Source organism: Podarcis gaigeae, assembly GCF_964106915.1.
Source record: "Podarcis gaigeae genome assembly, chromosome: 2".
Lineage (NCBI taxonomy): Eukaryota > Metazoa > Chordata > Lepidosauria > Squamata > Lacertidae > Podarcis > Podarcis gaigeae.
This window is the reverse complement of record NC_139679.1, coordinates 106,771,825-106,796,943: the sequence shown is the minus strand read 5'-3', so window position 1 is coordinate 106,796,943 and position 25,119 is coordinate 106,771,825. Positions and strand designations below refer to the sequence as shown.

The window sequence follows — 25,119 nt, the reverse complement described above, 5'->3', positions numbered from 1 at the left end:
ATTATTATTATTATTATTATTATTATTATTATGGTGTGCACGAAGTCACGGGTTTTATCAGAAAACTCGTCTCCCCGCACACACACACACACACACACCCGCCACGGATATCCCGTCCGTTTGTCAGACATTTTACGCCGGAGGTTAGACAGAGGATGGGATCTGGTCTCGTCCAGGACCGCCTGAGATCTGCTGTGGAGAAACAACAACTGGGCCACGCTGCGCAGCAGCAGCACCTTCCCTTCTGCTATTCTGCTGCAGAGGCGCAGCGCTCCGCCGTTTGCAGCCCAGCCTCTCGCCCCTCCTCGGAGCCGCATCCTGGGGCCGAGCTGCGCCTTTACGCGCCCTGACAGGTGCTCCTCGGCGGGGCGGCGGAGACGGAGCTCGCCGATTGGCAACTCGCGAGGAGATCGGGATGATGTAACCGCACACGTCCCGATGCCATTGGCGGAGAGGCGGTCCCGGCCAGCTGACCGAGGTCCATTGGGCAGGCGGAGGTGTACTTCCCCGCTCCTAGCCTCGGTTGCAGCAAGCAGCCCCGTGCGCAAAAGTGGGCGCTGCTCCCCGCCGGCCTCGCCCCTGCCGGCCCGCGCAGGCTCCCCAGGAGGGCGAGCGGGGGCGAGGGAAGGTAGGTGCCCCGGACGCGGGTGGGGGAGATCGGAACAAACAGGTCCTTTCCCCCCCGCGGGGAGTGGAGAATGGGTGGGCATCGCGCGCTTCCCCCACCCTCCGGTCCGTCTGCAGCCTCTCCTCTCCGCCTTAGGGCGCACCGTCGCCTGCAGGAGAGGTCAGAGCCATCGTCTCTCTCTCCAGGGCCTTCGTGGGTGGGTCCGGCCCACAGGCCTAGCCAGGGTCCCATGCTGCTCCCTCCATAAATTGCGATCCCCGGTTAGGTGCGGCCGGTGCTTGTTTTTGCAAATAAATCCCATTTATTGCGGACTTGCTCCCCAGCAAGCGCGCGACAGATTGCCCTGCGTGCAGAAGTGCCGCACGCGATGAATGGCAGGATTTTGCTAAATTCAAACCAGGCGTTGGGCATTCAGTCAGGATGGCGGAAATCGGGTGCCAGGGGTGCCAACTTGGAAAAATAAATAAATTGTGGGGGGCCAGGTAAACCCCTCCCTGCATAATCGATCACATGATACAGTACACAGACACATAGACACCCACCCACTATTTGAATGGGAATGCCCACCAACTTTGTGGGGGGCCCGGCCCCTAGGAGTTGGCTCCTATGTCAGGTGAATGGCTGTTCTAACTCGCTTCTGTAAACTGCGAAGCCTAGCGGGTTATGGTTTTCATTCTGCATAAATTAATCCCAAATAATGGTTGTGCAGTGTGAGGATTAGCAGGCTGCAAGATGGAGTTCACTCTTAATAGGTTGCTCCACCCAGGATCTATGGGTCGCCAGACTGGGGCTGATTTCTCCATCAAATGTGGTCTGGGCACTCCTGGGTTTTCCCTTCTGTTCTATAGCAATGTGATGCCCTCCAGTTGCGGCTAGACTACAGCTCCCATCATCCTTCACCATTAGCCATGCTGGCCTATTTGTTGTATACCCCAGGAGGTAGGTTAGGTTGAGAGTGAGCCCAAGGTCACCCAGTGAGCTTCATGGCCAAGTGGAGATTTGAATCCTGGTTTCCCAGGTCCTAGACTTAACCACAACGCCTCTCTGACTCATGGGAACTGTAGTCCCAACAGCATCCAGAGGGCACCACGTTGATTACCCCTGCTCTATAGATAGGAAGTTGATGGGCAGAGGCTTGAAGGCTTCTGTGTGTGGGTGTGTTTTAAAATGCTATGTGAATTGGTTCTTTTATTTCAGGCTTCCTCAAACTCGGCCCTCCAGATGTTTTGAGACTACAATTCCCATCATCCCTGACCACTGGTCCTGCTAGGGATCATGAGAGTTGTAGGCCAAAAATATCTGGAGGGCTGAGTTTTGTATGCTAATAACTGTATAGTTATGCAGAACTACCTGCCCTGGGACCTTAGGGTGGGTAATAATAATAATAATAATAATAATAATAATAATAATAATAATAATAATAATACATTTCTATCTTCCCTGAGAGGGCTTGAGATGATGCACATGTAGCAAGGGATAACAAAACTCCTGATCTAGCTCCCACCGCAGGAATGCTCAGATTCCCAAAAAACAGGGTTGAAGCACAATCCACAGTTTTGCTCCTTGTTATTAGCTTGGAATTCAAATGATGCTTGGGGAGAAGCAGTTAACAGTGGCCTGTTGCCCAGGATTTATTTCATTTAGAAAATCTTTACTATTGATCACCATCTGAGGCCCCTTTTCATGTGCCTGGAGGGTGGCAACATGAGAACAGGCCTTTTCAGTGGTGGCTCCCTGATTGCAGAATGCTCTCCCCAGGGTGGCTCATCTGGCACCCTCATTACATAGTGCCAGCTGCCAGGTAAAAAAAATAATCATTTTTTGCCAGGCTCTTAATCTTATCTGCGGCCACCTAAAATAGGATTGTCTTTTTTTATTTCTCTCCCATTTTCGCTTTTATGCCAGTTTCAATGTGTGTAATTGTTTGATTATTTATGGTAAGTCACTTTGAGTTACCTTGGTTTTTAAAATAGTGACCAATAAATTTAATAAATAAAAATAAATGTAGAGCGGACCATTTGTTCCTCTAAGAGCATCAGGTTCTGTACCGTGAAACTCCCTGAGGTAAAAATGTTCAGGCCCCTGGCCAGAGTAAGGCTCTTGAAAGCAGATAAAATGTTATTTCGTGATTTCAAGCCTACATATGTTTTGGATTCCAACTTCCACCAGTCCAGGCTTCATGGCCAGCTGTCAGGGTAGATGAGATTTGGAGTCCAAGCGCACGTGGAAAGCATCATATTGGGAAAGGCCTAACCCTGATTCTTCTCTCCTGCCTAGAGCAATTTAACAATGAAGGACCATTGTCCTCCATATGTGCACCCTGGGCCCACTATTTTGTATCTCGTTCCAATTCATAGAAATCATAGAATTGTAGAGTTGGGACTCTAAGCACCATCTAGTCCAACCCCTTGCAATGCAGGGAAATGCAGCTGTCCTATTCGAACCTGCAACCTGGCATTATCAGCACCACGCTTTAACCAACTGTTGACATCATAAGGGCTGTAATGAATGAACCTAAGTTCGCTGTGCCCATTAACTTCAGTGGCTGTATTCCGAGTTGGCATAGCATTGAATCCCATAATTCCAGGGGGCAGAGAGTAGATCCCACAAGCCTGTAGCTTGCCATTTTTCGTATCCTGAGCTCTAGGCTGGGATCTACCAGCGCTGCAGGGGGGAATAATCGCACCCTCCTCCTCCTGGCTTTATTTAGCAGTGAGAGCACTTTGACAGCTACGAGGATCCATTTCAGGCCTTTATTTTTAGGCAGAGATTCCTTCGCTCGCATCCTGGAAACAGCTTTGGAAGCTGGCGTCAGTCCCTGGGATCTGAATTTGCAATATCCGGTGCTGGCTGGGGGCCTGCTCTCCTCTGCAACAACTAGCCTGGAGAGGCGCTTTTTCCTCACTACACAACATGCCTGCTCAGCTTGCGAGACGGCAAGATGGCTGCCACGTACGGTGGTCTTCCTGGTGCTTGACAGCCCCTCTCCTCCCCTCCCAGCCCCCAATTTTGTGAAGGCCTCTCAGACAGGTGGCAAAGACAGGTTTCTGCAACTAGTGGACTGCGCTGGCTGCTACAGAGAAAGGCCTAGCCAGGCAGCCCAGATGCATTGTGTGCCATTCGGCAAGCTTCCTGAATCGTAACGCAGTTTCTGGGTAGGCCTCAACCCATAAAATCCTGAGAGTTGGAGGGGATCTTGTGGCTCGTCTTGTCCTGGCCCCAATGAAGGGGATCCAAAGCTAGGGCACTCCAAAGTCTAGCTGAAGGCTTCCAGGAACCAAGAGCCAGCAAGCAACCCATCTAATGGCATGCACGCCATTCATTTAAAGCAGATGACTTCATGAGCGTAGCCAGGATTAATGGTGGGAGGGCAGGCTTTATGTTGGGGGAGGTAGAACCTCAGTTAGTTAAGTATTTGTATGCATGACTTTCCCCCTAGAGCCTTGGGAACTGTAGTTTACCCCCCTCATGGCACTATGGTTCCCAGCGCCCTTAAACTATTCCCAGGATTCTTGGGCGAGTTTAAATGTATGGTGCTTTTGCAGCTCAACTCCACCGCTGAAGAAAAAGCAACGAATGTTCAGTGTTAGTAATTCACTGCAGAGGGTAAATATTGAAAAAGAAATAAAAAATCAGAATAATCAGCTTCTATCGCAGGAAGGGGGCGGGTGGAGATTTCACATCCTGGCATTGCCGGTGAGATTTGCAAGCTTTTCCAACAGGACCACCCACTTGAAGGCTCCTCCTTCTTTCTTGCAGCCTGGTCCCTGCCCTCCTGAAGATGGCTTTGCCCTGGAAGAAGATGGCGTCTGCTTGGCTCCCGCTTCTCTTGCTGCTCCTCAGGGTTCGAAGTGGGAGCCCTTCTCAGCAAGAGCCCTGCAAGACATGCCGCGACCTGGCCAGCAACTTCAATAAGGTGGGAGGCTTGAAAGAGCATTTCGGTTTGGTGTGTGACGGCTCTTGCACAAAGTAGGGACTTGCAAGCATTTTGAGATGGGATGCTACGCGGTCTCTAGCCCAGCCCCTGGGCTCCTGTCTCCTAGGAGGGCTAGGACTGGAGCAAGAAAAAAAGACAGACAGACAGAGATAGGGGGTGGGGGTTCAAGCAGAGGGATTTGGTGAGCCTGTGTTTTAAAGATCGAGGATTTGTGGGTTGCTGCATGCAGGTTGTGGGGTGAAAGGGTTTCTGCGCTCAGGGTTGCTGGGGGAAGGGGAGACAAGAAAATTAGTTTTGGGATTGCTGTGAGCCTTCTGCTTTCCCAGGGTCTGGAGCGGACACAGCGAGAGAACTTCGGGGGCGGGAACACAGCCTGGGAAGAAGAGAAGCTTGCAAAATATGCAAACAGGTGACCTGAGGTCTGGGCTGGGCCAGGCCCTTGGTGAGATGCTGCTGCCTTGATGGGAGGGGTGGGGTGGGGATGGCAAACCTTCACTAATAATCCTGATCATGAAAGAGCTCCGAAAAATCAGCATGGCCAAGATGGCGCCATTAAATGTAGTCTGCGACCTCTGCTGCAGAATTGAGCGGAGGACGGAAAACTCCGGCTGAAACTGATGTTCTTGATTGTTAAAAGCAAGTTACTAGCCCTCAGGATTATACAGATTAGAGAAGGAAATGTTGTCAGCCCTGACAAACATCTTGCCTGTTTATTCCATGATAGCGCAGCTGTCGCCCCCGAGCTCCCCAGGGTGGCTTGTCGGCCATATTGCCACCTCCTGACTTTACTCAGGGGGGCAAAAGGGAACTCCTTAGGGACTGGCTGCTTGAGGAGAGTAAACGCAAGCTCTCCTGGTGGAGTTTTGAGAAGAAGATAGGGCCAGCCAGACTTTGCTGGTCAAAAGAGGGACAGAGGTTTACAAATGGTTGATTGGGCAGTAGACTGGTTAGCAGGGAAGCAGAGAGGGCAGACTTTGTAACGCTGGTGGAGGGACTGCTTAGGTTTTCCCAGCTGCCTTGATGTTCACCCGGCCTCTTTCCCTCCTTTCAGTGAGACCCGCCTGCTGGAAGTCTTGGAGGGTGTGTGCGCCACATCAGACTTTGCATGCCACCAGCTGTTGGAGCAGGGAGAAGACCATGTGGAGCGTTGGTGGTTCCATGAGTGAGTGGGAAAGAGCAAGAGTTTCCATCATGGAATGCTTCCTTACGCATCCCAGGACCTGCTTCTGGTTCCGTGCTCAGTATGTTTGTAGCTATAGGCCAGGGATGGGGAATGTGTGGCCCCCCAGCTGTGGTTGAACTACAGCTCCCATCATCCCTCCCTGTTGACTGGGCCTGATGGGAGTTGGAGTCCAGCAACAACAGGAAGGCCACAGGTGTCTCTATCCTTGCCTGATAGAACATCTCTTCCGAGGGGGTCTTTCCTGCCTATTTCTGGCTGCTCCATTCGCGAGCGCAATGGAAGAGCTGTGCAGGGCCTGTGGTATAAATAAGTCCCAGCATGGGACCGGGGCAGTAACAGAGGCTCTCTTTTCCCCAGGCAGCGACAGCACCCTGACTTTTTCCAGTGGCTCTGCATGGATGCGCTGAAACTCTGCTGCCCTCCCGGCACTTACGGCCCTGACTGCCACAGTAAGTGGTGCTGTGTGGCTTCCTGTGTTGTTGCGATGATGAGTGATCAGTGCCCTGTACCTCAAACTCACTCTGATACCACTTTTGCAGTCATTTACAATCAGTCTTTTTACGCGGTTGGCGCTGTGGGTAAAACCTCAGCGCCTAGGACTTGCCGATCGTATGGTCGGCGGTTCGAATCCCCGCGGTGGGGTGAGCTCCCGTCGTTCGGTCCCAGCTCCTACCCACCTAGCAGTTCGAAAGCACCCTTAAGTGCAAGTAGATAAATAGGTACCGCTTTATAGCGGGAAGGTAAACGGCATTTCCATGCGCTGCGCTGGTGCTGGCTCGCCACAGCAGCTTTGTCACGCTGGCCACGTGACCCGGAAGTGTCTTCGGACAGCGCTGGCCCCCGGCCTCTCAAGCGAGATGGGCGCGCAACCCTAGAGTCGGTCACGACTGGCCCGTACGGGCAGGGGTACCTTTACCTTTACCTTACAATTAGTCTTTTTACAGCCCTGGGAACTGTAGTTTGGTCCAGGTGCTGATATCACAGAGCTACGACTCCCAGCACCGTTAACAAACTACAGTTCCCAGGATTCTCCATCAAGTGGTGCAATAGTGCTTTCAATGTATGGAGTAGGTGTGACCTCTGAGTTTATATGCTGGATGCCTCAGTTCCCTATTGGGGGTCCCTCAAAGACACTCGTTTGCGCTGTGGGATATTTCTTTGGCTGGTTTGCTGGGAGTGGCTTCTTTCCAAATCAGCCCTCCATAGCCAAAGAGGACTTGTCCCGAGGTACTTTATTGTGAAAGACTGATGGATGGGAAAGCGGGGAGGGAGAGACTTGTTTTTCCTAAAAAGCTAGGTCAGTGGTGGCGAACCTGTGGCACGCATGCCAGAGAAGGCACTCAGTGTTAGGAGCTCATCCTACACTCGAGTAGGACCCTGGTAGAGACACATGCCCGACAGGCATGTTCTCTCCCTCCTGGTCGTTCGTTAGGGAGCTTCAAAAGCTTTCTTCAGCCCAAACATCACAGCGACCAATGCCAATAGACATCAGCACACTTAGGGATCCGCAGAGTCTTCGCAGCTTGCGTGACAGACCTCAGCATTTTGGCTGATCTACTTTATTTACATATAAACACACACGGAGCACTGCAACATGGCTCCCCCTCTCTCTAGCATCAGACAGCAAAGAGAAAAAAAGAACAAAGGACAACAGTCCCACTTCATGGAACACAGTAACACAAACATCCTGCCTTCATCACTTCCCACTTTGTGGAGTCAAAACATATACCGTCATGTGATAGACAACAATCCCATGACTGCAATCATGGAGCAGGAATTCTAACACTCAGAACCCTCTCTGTGGGCACATGCCGTCGCCCCAGCAGGGCCATAGCTTCTGTGCTGGGGGTGGGAGAGGAGGAGGAAGAAGGCTCACACACATCCAAAGCCTGCAGCCCTGGTACCGTAGCGAGCAGGCAAGGGATGTCACTCCCCCCCCCAGCCTGCTCCACTTCTGAGAGATCCCCGCCTCCACTCCTGCTTGCAGGCAAGTAGGAGTAGGATTGGGTAGCTCCGCTAGGCAGCATTGCTGCTTGCACACAAACAGGAGCTGGATCAGGGCTGCTCAGCTGGGGAAGTGCAGGCTCCGTCACACTTTCCATTGAGGGGGTCGTGGCTGCAGTCCCCTCAAGGGAGAAGTTTAAAGGGGCCCCCACCTCTGCATCAGATCCCCTGCAACCCCATGAAGGCAGCCAGGCTGAATAGTTGCTGGGGTTGGGGAAGGTGGAGGCAACCCGGAAGCTGCATCTGAGAGCCTCTGCACCACCTGAAGGCAGCCAGGCACTCCACTCCTACTTGCACGCAAGTAGGAGCGGGATCAGGCAGCTCAGCTGAGTTATGCCGTAAAATTATATATCAATGGAAATATACATTGGTACCTTGGGTTAAGTACTTAATTCGTTCCAGAGGTCCGTTCTTAACCTGAAACTGTTCTTAACCTGAAGCACCACTTTAGCTAATGGGGCCTCCCGCTGCCACCGCGCCACCAGAGCACGATTTCTGTTCTCATCCTGAAGCAAAATTCTTAACCCGAGGTACTATTTCTGGGTTAGCAGAGTCTGTAACCTAAAGTGTTTGTAACCTGAGGTCCCACTGTAATTTGATGAAGAATGTAGTGCAATAACTTTTATGAAGGATTATTTATTACAACAGCAGTCACGAAGAAGAAACGTGAAACACACAGGAAAAATGAAATATACAGGTTAAATTGCCGTCTTGGCACTTTGCAATAAATAAGTGGCTTTTGGGTTGCAGTTTGGGCACTCTGTCTCGAAAAGGTTTGCCATCACTGAACTAGGTGCATTTAGGATTATCAGCCCCCCAGAAAGTGTGGCTGGTTGATGGAATCCAGCGATTGTTAATCATGTTGTCCACGTCTTGGGACTGAGGGATAGCTCAGTTGGTAGAGCACGAGACTCAATCTCAGGGCTGTGGGTTCAAGTCCCCCATTGGGCAAAGGATTCCTTCACTGTACTTAATGACCCTAATGGTCCTTTCTGACTCTACAGTTCCAAGATTCTAAGGGAAATTGGCCAAATTGAAGTGGTGGAGTATGTGGGCAGCTGGGGCCTTTGAACAGAGTGAGACAGATACAGAATTGTTACTGTTCCAGAGTAAATGCATATCGAATGGGGTCGTGTGTTGAATCGGGTGGTCTGTGCATTGCCATTTAAGGTCAAGCGACTGCTGAACCCCAGCATTTACTCACATCTCTCCACAGCTTGCCCTGGGGGTGCCCAGAAGCCTTGCAGCGGGTATGGGCAGTGCGACGGTGATGGCACACGCAGGGGCACCGGCCTGTGCATGTGCCAGATGGGTTACGGTGGCCCCTTCTGTTCCGAATGTGGAGATGGCTACTACGAAGCTTCTCGCAATGACAGCCACCTGGTATGTGCGGGTATGTAGAGTGCCCATGCTTTGCTAGACTGGGGGCAGGGTCTGGAGATGTAAGCTCTGCTGCCCGTGCTGGCTAGTGCTGGTTAGTGACTTCCCTTCCTGCCATCCCCTTTCTTTCTTGTTTCCCTTGAATACTGACAACCACACTGTTCCTGAGCTTTCCCCTGTCTGTGGTGCAATGGGGTTCTGGAAATCTCCACAATATTCCATCAAATGAAACGTATAAACCTCATTGTATCAGGGACGTATAAACCTCCATCTATCAGGGACGCGGGTGGCGCTGTGGGTTAAACCACAGAGCCTAGGACTTGCCAATCAGAAGGTCGGCGGTTCGAATCCCAGCAACGGGGTGAGCTCCTGTTGCTCGGTCCCTGCTCCTGCCAACCTAGCAGTTCGAAAGCACGTCAAAGTGCAAGTAGATAAATAGGTACCACTCCAGCGGGAAGGTAAACGGCGTTTCCGTGCGCTGCTCTGGTTCGCCAGAAGTGGCTTAGTCATGCTGGCCGCATGACCCGGAAGCTGTACGCCGGCTCCCTCGGCCAATAAAGCGTGTAATAATAGTTATATTTATTGCTTAGCGTCACTATTAGCATGTATTACTAAAAGAATATTTAGGAACACAGGAGTCTGCTTCATTCCAGGTCAGACTGTCCGTTTATCTAGCCCAGGGGTAGCCAACGTGGCATCCTCCAGATGTTGCCGAACTACAACTCCCATCAGCCTTAGCCAGCAACAATCAATAGTCAAGAATCATGGGAGTTGTAGTCCAACATCTGGGGTACTGTCTAATCTGTCTGGCAGGACTCTCCAGAGCTTGAGGCAGAGAGGTATCTTTCCCCCATTTGATCTTTTTAGGTGAATGAGCCAGATGTTAAACCTGAGCCCTTGAGGCTGGGGCTGAATCCTTGTTACCACCGTACCACCTGGCCTCCTTGAGCCCTGTTTCCTAAAACTGGTTTTAATCGGCTAAACACTGGCTCTGTCTGTAGGTACGGTCGACACTCTTACCGATGGAATATTTTCAACCTGGGCTGAATTAAGTGAAACACATAGCAAGCTGCCTTTATACAAAGTCAGACCAATGGACCATGTGCCTCAGTATTGTCTACACTGGTTGGCAGCAGCTCCCTGAGGTTGCAGGTAGACAACCATGCCTGGGATGGAACCTGGGGCCTTCTGCATCGCAGGCAGATGGCTTTACCACTGAGCTACTGCCCTTCCTCAAAAGCGGAAGTGTCACAGACATGATTTTACGTTCCTTTTTTTTAATATATAGAATATTTATTAAAGTTTTCAGAAATAATACAATGAAAAAACCAAAAAGAAAAAACAACAAAAATACAAAAATAAAGACAACCAAAAAAAAAAGAGAGAAAAACACATAGAATTTCTGTTACTTATTTTCTTTTAACTTATTTTCCAGACCTCCTCATACCGCCCTTTCTTGTATTCCAATTGAAAATGTTCGTTCAGCAAATCCTCGCCATTAGTTTTTACTTATTTCTAACCTTATTTTTCATATCTCTGAAACGTTACAGCTGGGAACCATTTAATTTCTGTCCAACATCATTCTAACATTCATTAATTTTACAATATTTCTGCAAATAGTTTTTAAACTTCTTCCAATCTTCTTCCGCCGACTCTTTTCCCTGGTCTCGGATTCTGCCAGTCATTTCTGCCAGTCCCATATAGTCCATCATCTTCATCTGCCATTCTTCCAGAGTGGGTAGATCTTGTGTCTTCCAATATTTTGCGATAAGTATTCTTGCTGCTGTTGTCGCATACATAAAAAAAGTTCTGTCCTTCTTTGACACCAATTGGCCAACCATGCCTAGGAGAAAGGCCTCTGGTTTCTTCAAGAAGGTATATTTAAATACCTTTTTCATTTCATTATAAATCATTTCCCAGAAAGCCTTAATCCTTGGGCATGTCCACCAAAGGTGAAAGAATGTACCTTCAGTCTCTTTACATTTCCAACATGATTTTACGTTCCTCACCACTGTATCGGGTTGAGTGGTGCCTGCGTTTCCTGTTTACCTCCTCCTCTTCTTCCTTCCCTTATCACCTTAGGCCTGAGGGTGTTGAAGTGCTGTGTAGGTCCCCTATGCTGGGGAGCAATGTCTCCCTTCCTTACGTATCCCTCCCTCCCTTCCGTAGTTTGTATCAGTCCTTTGTGAGCTATTACTCTAGCCTGGGCTTGGAAAGATGGGGAGCTTTTTGCTCTTCCCCCCTACACACTAGGCTCTCTTCCCCTCTCAGAGTGCTACCGGGCCTGCGGACGCTGTTCAGGCCCCGAAGATTCAAGCTGCCTGCGCTGCAAGAGGGGCTGGATGCTTCATGACCGAAGGTGCATTGGTGAGTTTGTGGGACTAGGCCAGAAAGAATCCATGGTTGCTTAGCAACCGGTGAAAAAGGATTTGAGGTACTGTGTATTTTGGATATAGGTACCTTGCAGGGACACGGGTGGCGCTGTGGGTTAAACCACAGTGCCTAGGACTCGCCGATCGGAAGGTTGGCGGTTCGAATCCCTGCGACAGGGTGAGCTCCTGTTGCTCAGTCCCTGCTCCTGCCCACCTAGCAGTTCGAAAGCACATCAAAGTGCAAGTAGATAAATAGGTACCGCTCCGGCGGGAAGGTAAACGGCGTTTCTGTGCACTGCTCTGGTTCGCCACATGACCTGGAAGCTGTTCACTGGCTCCCTCGGCCAATAAAGCGAGATGTACGCCACAACCCCAGAGTCGTCCGCAACTGGACCTAACGGTCAGGGGTCCCTTTACCTTTACCTTGCAGGGTGGTGCTGATTATTGGGGGGGGCAAAGGAAGATGATTCCCACATGGGGAGAGAACAGGAACTGCTCTGCGTGAGCCCAGGGTTGACAGGTCTCTCTTTGTCCCACACAGACATAGATGAATGTGGCACAGACATGGCGCACTGCCGGGCCAACCAGTTTTGCGTCAACACCGAGGGGTCCTACGAGTGCCGAGGTAAGAGCCCCCGAGCCTTAAAAGTGTGCAGCCCTTAGACAAGTGACTCGGCTCTGCATAATAATTTATAGCACAGGTGGCGCTGTGGGTTAAAGCCTCAGCGCCTAGGACTTGCCGATCGAAAGGTCGGCGGTTCGAATCCCTGCGGCGGGGTGCGCTCCCGCTGCTCGGTCCCAGCACCTGCCAACCTAGCAGTTCGAAAGCACCTCCGGGTGCAAGTAGATAAATAGGGACCGCTTACCAGCGGGAAGGTAAACGGCGTTTCCGTGTGTGGCTCTGGCTCGCCAGAGCAGCGATGTCACGCTGGCCACGTGACCCGGAAGTGTCTCTGGACAGCGCTGGCCCCTGGCCTCTTAAGTGAGATGGGCGCACAACCCCAGAGTCTGTCAAGACTGGCCCGTACGGGCAGGGGTACCTTTACCTTTACCTTTACCCTGTTCCTCCACCACAACCCCCTTCCTGGACAAAATAAAAATATATATTCCAGGTTGGACCGATCACTCTTTTGCTGGGGTGGAAGAGGAGGAGAAATATAAGCAGCAAGGGCTTGAGAACAAAGCCCATTTGGAAACCTTCACCAACAGAACTTTAGCGTTCCTTGTCTGCATCCAGTTTCCAGACCTGCCTCTTTAATCCTGCCTTTCCCTTTCTGTTCAGATTGTGCCAAGGCCTGCATCGGCTGCATGGGTGCCGGGCCTTCCCGCTGCAAGAAATGCAACAAGGGTTATCGGCGCGATGGTGTCAAGTGCCTTGGTGAGCCCTCTCAAGCGGTTATCTCACAGCTAACCCTTCCCTGCGTGACAAAGCTAGTAGACAAAGCTCTGCCTTTTGTTTGGCCTATCAGTGAAGCATCATTTAAGGCTGCTGTTCTATTCCTGCCAGTCATCTGACTGTCCGTTGTCGCTGTAACTTTGGGAGCTCCCCCCCCAATTTTCTGTTTCCTTTCTGGAATCCTGGGTCCCTTTTATCGCTGTGCATCTTTCAGCAATCAGTTTCTTTGTACACTTAGGAACTCACTGGCTAGTGATGCCAGGCAGGCACCCGCTTAAAACATTTCTGTTCAGGGAAGCGGATCTAGACACATGGATGTGAATGTGCTGTAATCTTATTTATTTATTTATTTATTTTGTTTTACTGTTATTTATTAAATTTGTATGCTCGTAGATGTCAGGGTGGCTCACTACATAAAATTACAATATAAAAAACACAAAATACAGTGCTACCTCAGGTTACATATGCTTCAAGTTACATACGCTTCAGGTTACAGACTCCGCTAACCCAGAAATAGTGCTTCAGGTTAAGAACTTTGCTTCAGGATGAGAACAGAAATCGTGCTCCGGCGGCATGGCAGCAGCAGGAGGCCCCATTAGCTAAAGTGGTGCTTCAGGTTAAGAACAGTTTCAGGTTAAGTACTGACCTCTGGAACAAATTAAGTACCACTGTACATAATAAAGGGACCACTGTACATAATAAAAATAAAAGCAAAGATGACTCAGTAATCCCCCCCTTCCACATTTAAAAGGGCATTGAACGTCAGTCAGCGAAAGACCTGGTTGTTTTTGCCTGGTTGTCTAAATTAATGACGGCGCTAGCCGAATCTCCCTGGGGAGAGCATTCCACAAATGGGGAGCCTGCAGAAAAGGCCCATTTACTCTTAATTTTCTTTTACTCCTTTAATTTTCATTATTTTAAATGTATTTATTTTTAATTGATGATTTTTATTGTTTCTTGGGAAATCACTGGAAGGTTTTGCTACAGTCAAGTGATAGAATGTTCTCTATCTGTATATAAGGTGGGAGGGTTGGGGCCTAGAAAGGTTATTCCACCCTCTGTGGGGAAATGGTTCCTAACCACCTAGTGTGACTCCCATGCCCCCTTCTCCCAGATGTGGATGAATGTGCTGGGGACATGGAAGAACCCGTATGCACAGGCGCCAACGAGGCCTGTGAGAACACGGACGGCAGCTACCGGTGTGTCTGTGCAGAGGGACATGTTCGCAAGGAGGGGATCTGTGTGGAAGACAAACCCCCAGGTAAACCTCAGCAGCAGCAGCGCTCTTTACAGCACATGTTCTCTAGCTGGGGAATTGGAGGAGGCAATGGTGCCCTGTGGGGGTCAGTCTCTAGGGCTTGCCTTCTACCCCGAAAGCAGTTTTGTCGGCCATTTTGTAGGTTGCTGGGAACCAGTGTTGGTTTGCCCAGAAGATGACTTTTGCATAACAATCCAAGTCTCTCATGAGTGATCTGGCTCCACAGAAATGTTAACGCTACCTATCAGACAAGCCTTCCTTCTTAGGAGACAGGCATTCAAGATACAGCATTACATGCAAATAAAAACACTTTAATACGAGTTTTCAGAACGATGGCGAGAGTCTGCTTCACAAGTGAGGAGGGCCAGGACAGCTGGTGCCATCAGCTCCTGAAGTTCGCCTGAGGATATTTTTGTCGCATTGCTTATTCTAATATTTTAAATCGCACGCTATCTTTACAGAAAGGCGGCACATAATAAATGCAATTAGTAATAAATAAACCGCCTGTTGTAGCAAAACCATCAAAGAGGCCAGGACATTTATTATGCCATGAGTCATAGGGCTGTGGCCACGAAGACTTGTGACATGAAAAATTTGTCCGTCCTTTCAGTCTCTCTCGTTTCTATTTAATGCTAAGTGTGGAGGTAAAATGCAAAATCAGAACAAAGTTGTGGCTTTTATTAAAACTTGGTGCCACCACTAGGAGGCTCTAGGTGACAAAAGCTGATGGTTTCCCTTTTCTTACGACTTGTTCCTTCTCCCATAGATGCTCCCGAGAAAGGATTCTTTGACGACATCACGGACGACGAGGTGGTTGTGCTGCAGCAGATGTTCTTCGGTGCCATCATCTGCGCCCTGGCCACCCTAGCTGCAAAAGGAGACATGGTCTTCACCGCCATTTTCATTGGTGCCGTGGCTGCTATGGCCGGCTACTGGCTGTCTGAGCGCAGTGACCGCGTGCTGGACGGCTTTATCAAAGGCAGATAGTGCACAGGCGAAGTGAACGTCTCCTTCTGCGTCCTGCCTCAGAGAGCCAGCTGGTGGGCAGGAATCCCTTGACCTCACCCCTTTAAAAATCCAGATTCAAGAGGCAGAAAGACCAGGCCATATCCCACTCTGGGCTGTTGGTAGCCTTGGCCTAGCATGCTATGAAGGTAGAAGGGGGACGCAAGAGGAAATGAGCTCTGCAGTTTGGCTTGAGAGGAGGGGCTGTTGGCGTGGCTTCAGATGGAGGGGGAAGGACCCCTTAATGGTGCAAGAGGTCTGATCTGGGTCACCATCAGTGGGGCCTGAAAAAAACAGGTCCCCGTTACTCTCTGACTGGCCTGGCCCTCGCTGCATGTGGGATGATCTCAAGTGTGTTCCTACCTGTGAATTCCAGTCTCCCCCACACTGGTCAACTCAGATGGACCAGGAAAAGGGTTGTCTCACTGTGGAAAGAAACACAGGGTGGGTGAGCTTGGAATTGCTCCCTGCTGGCTCTTGGAGGGGCTGCCTCTATGGCTGGGAGCTGATCTACACGTTATGCTGGAGGAAATGGCAAAAATTGAGGCAGTACCATTCTGGATGGTTAGCACTTTGAATGCTTCTCCCACCTAAAAAAAAAAAATCTCCCTGCATTCAGTGAGCCAGCACCATCATTGAGAATCATAACTGTCAACTTTCCCCTTTTTAAAAGGGAAATTCCCTTATACCGAATAGGAAGACAAGGGAAAAGTTGACAGCTATGGTGAGAATGGTTTAAGGCATGGCTAGGGAACCTGAAGTCTCCTAGTTATTGGTGAACCCCCATCATTCCTGATCACACTGTACAGGCTGGGGTTGATGGGTGTCCCACAATATCTGGAGGACCACATGTTCCTATCTCTGATTTAGGGCATAACCTTCTCCCTGATAGGCTAGCTTACTTAATGCAGGGAGTTTTATTGGGAGGGAGCATTCAGAGGTAAGGTCCCACTCACCCCTGCCGTCTGAAGTGGTACAGTCCAGAATTCTATTTTCCCCGCCAGTCTCTCCTTGCCTCCTTCTGCATAATGTGTGAAACAGCTCTGGTGCTGCCAAGGGGCAGCGCGTGAGGCAGAGGAAAGCTTGACTGGCACGCATGCCCATCCTTGCCCCTTTACATCTGCCCACTCAACCATTTGTCCGTCCATCTCTCAGGAAATTAAAGGTCTCTCTGTCCACATCCCACGTGGTTCTGGCTCTCTCTCTCCTGCGCTAATTCCAATTCTAGTGCAGGGTGTGTGTCAAAGCTTGGGACGAGGCCTGCTATCTCAGCCACTCTTAGATTTAAGGCATTTGTTCTAAAAATAAACACTGAAAAATCTCGCCGGTTACTTCGCACACACGTGACACACAAACAACTGCATACTCTCAGAAGCGGCTCTCGGAATATCCTCCTCTTCCTCCCTTCGCTACCCTCCCCCCCCCCCCCCGCAAACTCCTTGTGGGTGTCCTCTCATGTTGTGCAGATAAACTCCTGGCATTTCCAGCAGGGGCAAAACAGGGTGACAAGGGAGTATTTCCCTCCGCAGGCCTTTGGAGAGCTCAACACTTACTGTGCTTGTCAGAGGAGGCCCTTCTCTGTGTTCCACATTTTGGAGAAGTACGTAGGGTTGCCATACTCCCAAAAGTGAAAATCAGGACAAAGTTGTTTAATAGTGGGATTTTTTGGTCCATGTTGTTGTCCCTCCCAAAAATACGTTTTTGAGCTTTTCTTGGATTTTTAAAGCATATATATTATTTTCAATTTTCAATAATTTAACAATTTAACATCCATATTACTTACTTATTCATCCCTTCTAGACTTCCCCCCACCCCACTCCTAGTTTCCAATTTCTCCCCTTTATTACCTTACACATCTTTAGTTTCCCATTCAGTTGCAAGTCCGTTGATAATCCTAATTCACATGACTTCATAGATGCTATGTCAATCCTGCTAATGTTTTCAAGTCTTTACAGTGGAGCTTAAGATAGTGTATATATTTAATCCAGTCTCGTATAAACTTTTTTTCATCTTGGCCCTGGATTTTCACGGCCCTCTTTGCCATTTCGGCATAGTCTGTCGTCTTAGTTATCCATTCCTCCTTCGTTGGTACTTCCTCTTCTTGCCATACGTCCAGGTTTCCCCGGACATTTTGCCAATTCAGCAAAAATCTGCTCAGATGCCATTTTGCAGCCCAATTCCTGGACGTATGACAGCCCTATGTGCAAAAGAGAGGGACTTTGCTGTGGAGGTGTCATCCTGACTATGGAATGAACGCTCCCTGTGGGAGATATGTCTGGCAACCACCAGTGCATTCATTTCGACACCAAGTTAAAACCTTTTTATTTCTCCAGGTGTCTTGCACCACAATTATTCTTTTTTTTTAGCTAGCTGGATTGTGTTATTTCTCTTTACGTTTGCTTCATTGTTTGTCAGCCTAAAAAGCTGCCTTTAGACTGAGCCAGACTCTAGATCAGTATTTCCTACACGGATTGGCAGCAGCTCTTTGGGGCCTGGCGTTCGAACAGGACTCTCTTCCACTGCTACCTGGACACTGAATGTGAGGCCTACTGTGTGTGAGGTAGACTGCCACTCAGCTAGGACCCTTCCCATTCTTTATTTTTGCAATTTCACATTTCTTTGTATGCTGGTGGGAAATCCCTTTGATGGAGGCGAACTTTCGCCCTTTTATAAAAACAAAACACAAGTAAGATAAGCATTTGGGAAATGGTCGCTGAAGTGAAGCCTCCTGCTCCCTCCCCGCACTTCACAATATCATTATTTATTAAATTTATATCCCACCCTTCCTCCCAAAGGAGTCCAGGGTGTGCCTTCTGGAAGGGGAAGGGCGAGTAAATGAGATTTTCCTGCAGTTTAAGGGGTGGCAGATGATGCCCAGCTGTTTTGAAGCAAGTAAATGACCGAACCTTCTCGGATCCCACCCCACAAACCTTTGCTCCCTTATCCCTCTTTTCCCACAGTTATTCCAGTTGCTCAAAACAGCGCAGTCAGAGATTTAGCCCCCGACTTTCGACCAGATTAGTCTGGGTAGCTGCTGCCTCTCTCTCCCTTTATCAGTCCATTCATAGCTGTTGAGCTCTTCAGAGGTTCGGCCCTCCATCACACCTTTGGTGTCAGTTTCCAATAGCTCTGCAATGTTTCAAAGGACGCCTCACGCAGACAACCACCCATGGTTCCAAGGGAAGGCCGGTTGATCGCTGTAATCTTTGCTGCCCCGGGTTACAGCAGCCATTCCCAAAATTCATTGCTTCTGAGGCTAAGTGCCTGAAAGCATAAATAACATTTTTTGCCCCTAACTAATCAAGCCAATGAGCCTCTGAATAAGTTTGTGAGTTAAATGCCTTTGCACACGAGAGAGAACCTCTTGTAGCTTCTACTAAAGACATGAGAGGTTTTCTGTCGCCCGCCCACCCAAATGTGAATATGATAATCTCCTGAACCACCCCCACGGTACTCTCTTAGTCAGATTTAGTTGTCTCACGGCATGCAGTCGCCAGTCTCAGTTATTAGAACCCTGCTTTCATCCATAAACAGTGAAAGGGTATGAAAATTCATTCTGATCGTATTCCTGCAAGGCTGCGGGGGAGAATGACTAAGAAATGGAAGCACTTTTGTCAAGCTGAAAATGCTTTGCGTGACTGTAAACGCCTTCATAATAAATGGCTTCTCTTCATAATAACAGCTTGGTTTTCTGAAAAGGGTGACAGCAATATCTTCCAAGGGAACAAGGCAAGCTGGCAGGTGATGTAGCGTCATGCCTGATAAGCTGGCCTTTGAATTGCAAATCGGGAGCAAGCCTGGCGGGTTGCTGGCAGGGAGTGCATAGCTCATCTCAAACTGCAGCTGCGCAGGTGCGCCACTGCAGCTGGAAGTTGGGCCTTGAGACGATACACCCCACATTTCTGCCTTTACTGTTAGCATATGCAGTCAGTACAGTATGTATTGTCTTTCATGCAGGCCTCTGTGGTGCTCCGATCTTCAGAAATAAGCAAGGAAATAAAAGATTCTGCCCTGACAAGCTGGATTCTGTGGTCTTTAAATCGTACCTGTCTGCATTACAGTGGTACGATTACCTCAGGTTACAGACACTTCAGGTTACAGACTCCGCTAACCCAGAAACAGTACCTCAGGTTCAGAACTTTACTTCAGGATGAGAACAGAAATTGTGCGGCGGCAGCGGGAGGCCCCATTAGCTAAAGAGGTACCTCAGGTTAAGAACAGTTTCAGGTTAAGAATGGATCTCCAGAACGAATTAAGTTCTTAACCTGAGGTACCACTGTATATGGCTTTCCTCTGCATACTTTTATTATTCTGCATTTTTGCTAGTCATAGTGGGGAGCTGCGCTGGACACCAAAATCTTACGCAGACCGTCCCTCTCTCTTTCCAAAAAGTGTTACTGGGATCTTTTAAAGAAAAAGGGAAATTACGCCGGGTCTCACATGCAGACAGCCAGTCAATTCCAACAAAAGTTGTGTACACGTTACCAGTTTAAATCGCAGCTAGGATGTTCTTTTTTCCTAATTCAGATCAAAAAAGGTTTTGAGGGGGAAACACATTTAAATGCAGAATTTTATAAGGAACGACAGGACAGATATGGATCAGGGCTAACGTTGCTTCCCAAACACATGGTGTAAGCTCACTGCATGCAGATAATGATGATGATTAATTTGTACCCTGCTTTTCTCCCTGAGGAGACTCAAGGCAGCTTTAAGATAAAAATAAAAGCTGCAATTCTGTATGTATCTACTCAAAAATGACCCCCCATGGAGTTCAATCAGACTTAATCAGATTGCAGTCTCAGTTGGTCTTAAAGGCCCCTATATTTTAAAACCTATCTTCATGAGGGTTGGGACGCAGGTGGCGCTGTGGGTTAAAGCCTCAGCACCTAGGACTTGCCGATCGAAAGGTTGGCGGTTCGAATCCCTGCGGCGGGGTGCGCTCCCGCTGCTCGGTCCCAGCGCCTGCCAACCTAGCAGTTCGAAAGCACCTCCGGGTGCAAGTAGATAAATAGGGACCGCTTACCAGCGGGAAGGTAAACGGCGTTTCCGTGTGCAGCTCTGGCTCACCAGATGCAGCTTTGTCACGCTGGCCACGTGGCCCGGAAGTGTCTCCGGACAGCGCTGGCCCCTGGCCTCTTGAGTGAGATGGGCGCACAACCCCAGAGTCTGTCAAGACTGGCCCGTACGGGCAGGGGTACCTTTACCTTTACCTCATGAGGGTTAGAAACATGCCTTAAAAAAGAAACACACACACACAGGCTGATATTTCAATTTCCACTAGTCTAAAAGTCTACAGTTACAAGCGAGTTGCAAGGCTTTCATGCCTGAATGGCTGTAGGATGCCTTGTATGACCACCCAGCTACCAAATTGTAGGGTGGTGGGGAGAAAGGTTAGCCATAGACCACATATGTTATATGCAGAGATCCTGGGTTCATGGCGTAGCCAAGGTCTGCTCATTGCAAGAGTAGAAAGTGGTTGGTTGCTGTGTGCAGCTGGCTGAATGGGATAAAAAAGTTTTAACAAGCTATATTCGTAACACTATACTGCTGCTTCATTTGTGAATTTAATATCTGCTGCTGGGGATCTCTCCCAGCAGGAGAATATGCAAAGCTCCACATTTTGAATCCAGTTACCCAGCCATTTTCTTTTGTCGTTCACAGGGATTCATAATATTTCCCTCCCCGCAAGAGGCTGCAGGTGTTGCCTCTTTGCTGAAATGCCGGGAGATGCTTCTACGATAGGGCTGCCACACGTCCGGGAATTGGGCCGGAAAATGGCGTCCGGGAGGATTTTCGGCAAAATGTCCGGGGAAACCTGGACATACGGCAAGTTGGGTTCAGTAACTTCCAACACCCCCCTCAACAAAACCCCACACCTCTGTCTGGATTTTCACTTTGGGGAATATGGGAACCCTAGCTTAAGGCCTGTGTGGCTAAGTCTGCGCCACAGCCAATGTTGTCCTTCATGTGAGGGTGCTGTTCCAGTCCAAAGAATTGTAACACAGCAGCTCCTGTTCCCTCAAGCCTCCCAGGCCTCCCATAGCCTCACATCCTGCCACTGCAATTCAATCAGCTGGGGAAGGGAAGGCAGGCAAACGTGTCTGAGAGAAGCTGGAGTGCTATTTTGGATTTCAGCTGGGAGCATAATTCATCACGTTTCAAAGATGTTCGTTGCCACCGCTTTTTTTTTATTTATTTTTGCTCATAACCGTAGCCGTAGGAATAGCTTAGGCCACATGTGCAGAGACACGCACGCCAATTTCTGCTTTTTGAAATCAAGGGCTTTTGTGCTATTGAATAGCTGGCATGTATAACCCGTGGTTACACAAGCCTGCTTATGTGCATTAACAGATGGAGGTGGCGAAGTTCTGAGGTGGCAGAATGGACCGAAGGCAGGACGTCACATTTCTTAAATATTTCCTCACGTGAAAATATTCCTCCCTGCGTGTAGTGAGCCAGCACGTTATGGATTATGGGCCATGCATAAGCAGAAGCAGGCTTGAAAGAACATATTCGGCAACTCACTTAGTGCGACGGTCCTTCAAATACGAAGGCCATCTTCAAATATCTGAAAGGCTGTGTCACACAGATGATGGAGCAAACTGTTTTGTGTTGCTCCACACAGATGGCAAGACCTGAGCCAACAGATTCAAAATCCAAGAAAGGAGATATCGACTAAACACTAGGAAGAATTTCCTGATGACACAAGCAGCTTAACAGTAGAATAGAGAGTGTTGGAAGATCGTACATACAATCGTAGAGTTGGAAGACACAGTTCTGATCTAGTCCACCACCCCCCCTGCAATATCTCAGTGTTAGATGGAGGATTCTGGCCCCATCTGCACTATATCTTTAAAGCAGGGTGATACCACTTTAAACAGTCACGGCTTCCCCCCAAAGAATCCTGGGAACTGTAGTTTGTTAAGGGTGTTTAAAGTTGTGAGGAGGTCCATAGCCCTCTCAGAGTTACGTTTTCAGAGTGGCCCGACAGCCAGTCCCTCTTCCCAGAGAACTCTGGAAACTGAGGCTCTGTGAGGGGGGATAGGGATCTCCTAACAACTGTCAGCACCCTTCTGAAACTACAATTCCCAGGATTGGTGTGTGTGTGTGTGTGTGTGTACTATTTAAAGTGGTACGAGCCTGCTTTGAATGTATACTGCAGATGAGACCTAAATGACCTTGTGCCCAACCACAACCAACAGAATTTTGCAATGTATTTCAGTTTGGATAATTTTGACAGGCTGAAGCTGAATCCAGCTTCTCTTGGTTCAGAGTGTGGGCTGCTTTTGCACAGAATTTAGGTATTATTTCACACAGTCCTGACCACCACAGCCCTCCCTGCCCGCCCCCTTCCCAGCAGCTCTCTGTTGTTTCACAGACACTCACACAAACACCCCATCGCTAGACTGCAGTCCTTAGCAGGTGCCCATCTTGACCTCTGGTATTACTACTAGCCATGGCAACATTTGCACTGTGTCTGCCCTCTTCCCGCATTGGCTGTTTGCAGTGTCATAACATTGTTTTATACTCTGTGTAACCAGCAAGAGATGGCAGACATGCAGCAGCAGCCCCCCCCCCCCCCCAATCTCTCTCCAGTTCTGCCTTAAGTGGCTTGGCCTATTTATAGCTTAGGCTGTGCTAACCTTATCCACAAAGAAGAGAACCGATGCAGGAGCTACGGCCAGGAGGGAGGCCAAATTGGGGCTGACTTCTGGATCTCCTCTGGGGAGGAATGGGGTGGGGTTTCTTGAAGCCCAATCTTAAAAAGAAACAGGATTCGGAGCAGCTGGTCTGCAAGATCACATAAGTAACGGACATGAAATAAATCTTTTGTCAAGACTCTTAAAATCTTCCTCTTTCCCCCTGCCTCTTTCTTGGTTTGTAGTTTTTCTCAGCTGGGAGTGGGGGTTCAAACACACACAGGTGTACATAAAACAAATAAAATCAAATTAAAAAAATCCTTCCAGTAGTACCTTAGAGACCAACTAAGTTAGTTATTGGTATGAGCTTTCATGTGCATGCACACTTCTTCAGATATCACACAAAAGGTCATACCAATAACTAACTTAGTTGGTCTCTAAGGTGCTACTGGAAGGATTTTCCAAATTTTATTTTATTTTGTTTCGATTAGGGCAGACCAACACGGCTACCTACCTGTAACTAGGTGTATATAAGTATTTGAGCAGTGGTGTTGAGGAGTGGTTACGCGGGACCAGAAACTAGGGAGACCTGGGTTCAAATCCATGCCACTCAGCCATGAAGCTCACTGGATGACTTTGAGCCAGTCATTATTGCTCAGCATGACTTACCTCTCAGGGTTGTTCAGAGGCTCCAATGCATGCAGGGAGAGATATGACTGCTGCTCTCAGCTCCTTTGTGGCAAGGGATTAAATATATTTAAGGTAGATAGGTGGCTGTCAACTTAAAGTTTCACCCAAGAGCGCACTCACTGCAATCAATGAACATAACCAAGTTAGGCGGGCTCTGAATAAAACTTAGTTGAATACCACCCTCCGTGTTTAATAGACTGTGCACCAGGGATCAGATTTTAGGGGACGATTGCCCTCATGTCCTGCATGGGGGGGGGGGGACGCAGGTGGCACTGTGGTCTAAACCACTGAGCCTCTTGGGCTTGCCGATCGGAAGGTCGGCAGTTCGAATCCCCGCAACGGGGTGAGCTCCCGTTGCTCGATCCCTGCTCCTGCCAACCTAGCAGTTTGAAAGCACATCAAACTGCAAGTAGATAAATAGGCGGGAAGGTAAATGGCATTTTCATGCACTGCTCTGGTTCGCCAGAAGCGGCTTAGTCATGCTGGCCAAATGATCCGGAAGCTGTACGCCGGCTCCCTCAGCCAATAAAGCGAGATGAGCGCCACAAGCCCCGAGTCGTCTGCAGCTGGACCTAATGGTCAGGGGTCCCTTTACCTTTACCTGCATTTGGGCTTCCTGAAGGCATCTGGATGAGGCCACTATGAGAACAGGATGTTGGTCTAGATGGGCCTTTGGCCTGATCCACCAGGGCTCTTCTAATATTCCCATGTGTGGCTTTCAAATTCAAAGACTATGATAGGGCTGTTATGGCTGGAGCCCATTGGGGTTGTTGGGGCAGAAGGTGGGAAGCCCAACATTTGGTGGCACCAGAGATGTAATTCTGAAACCCTTAACTTGGAGGAAATATTGTTTTAACAGAAAGTGGAGTAGATAGACGTTCGCATCGACTGAAGGTTTTAAATACAGTGGTACCTCAGGTTACAGACACTTCAGGTAACAGACTCTGCCAACCCAGAAATAGTACCTCAGGTTAAGAACTTTGCTTCAGGATCAGAACGGAAATCGCACAATGGCGATGCAGCGGCAACTGCTAAAGTGGTATCTCAGGTTAAGAATGGTTTCAGGTTAAGAATGGACCTCCAGAACGAATTAACCCGAGGTACCACTGTAAAAATATATATATAATGTAACCGGCAGATGGGAAAATGGAAGTTCATCTTCTGTAATTTTTGCTAATGTTTATTTTCTTATGCCTTCTTTATTTTTCTCTTTTTCTCTCTCACTTCTATCTCAGTTGTCCCTTTCTTTCCTTTTTCTTCTCTGTTTTGTATCTTTCGTAACTGCAGCTTTGTTGTTTTATGGAAAATATTAATTAAAAAACATTTTTTTAAAAAATAGGTGGCGCCAGAACCAATGGCGGGCTGAGTTCTACAAGGGGAACACTGAGGCTAAGGAGGAAGATGCTGACAGGCAACTCCACCTCATGAAGGAGACACACAGGTTGTTAAGGAGACACACCGGAGCGGTTACTCGCCCTAGTGGACCAGCTTCCACTGTCTGCATGCGCGTTCCCTCAGAGCTCCATCCTCACAGGCCTTCTTCGCTCTTCCCTCACAAAGGAGGTGTGTTTTGTAACCCCTCCAAGTCCCACAGAACTGGGCAAGAAACTATATCCGAAGCCAGGG

The 25,119-nt window shown here is 48.9% G+C and overlaps 1 protein-coding gene across 4 annotated transcripts; it reads left to right on the top strand.

Annotated features, from left to right (window-relative positions):
• The first annotated feature begins 396 nt into the window (after positions 1-396).
• On the top strand, positions 397-18,839 carry CRELD1 (cysteine rich with EGF like domains 1). Of its 4 annotated transcripts, none has more exons than XM_083724641.1 (11): positions 397-632; positions 4,388-4,544; positions 4,892-4,974; positions 5,617-5,727; positions 6,106-6,197; positions 8,969-9,145; positions 11,404-11,499; positions 12,046-12,129; positions 12,787-12,882; positions 14,015-14,161; positions 14,925-18,839. In XM_083724641.1, the coding sequence occupies exons 1-11, from the start codon at positions 439-441 to the stop codon at positions 15,143-15,145; spliced, it is 1,458 nt and encodes a 485-aa protein (XP_083580767.1). In that variant the 5' UTR covers positions 397-438; the 3' UTR covers positions 15,146-18,839. The 4 variants fall into 4 exon arrangements, with proteins under 4 accessions (XP_083580767.1, XP_083580769.1, XP_083580770.1 ...); XM_083724643.1 differs by having other exon boundaries at positions 447-628; XM_083724644.1 differs by having other exon boundaries at positions 495-628; positions 4,351-4,544.
• The last annotated feature ends 6,280 nt before the right edge of the window (positions 18,840-25,119 follow it).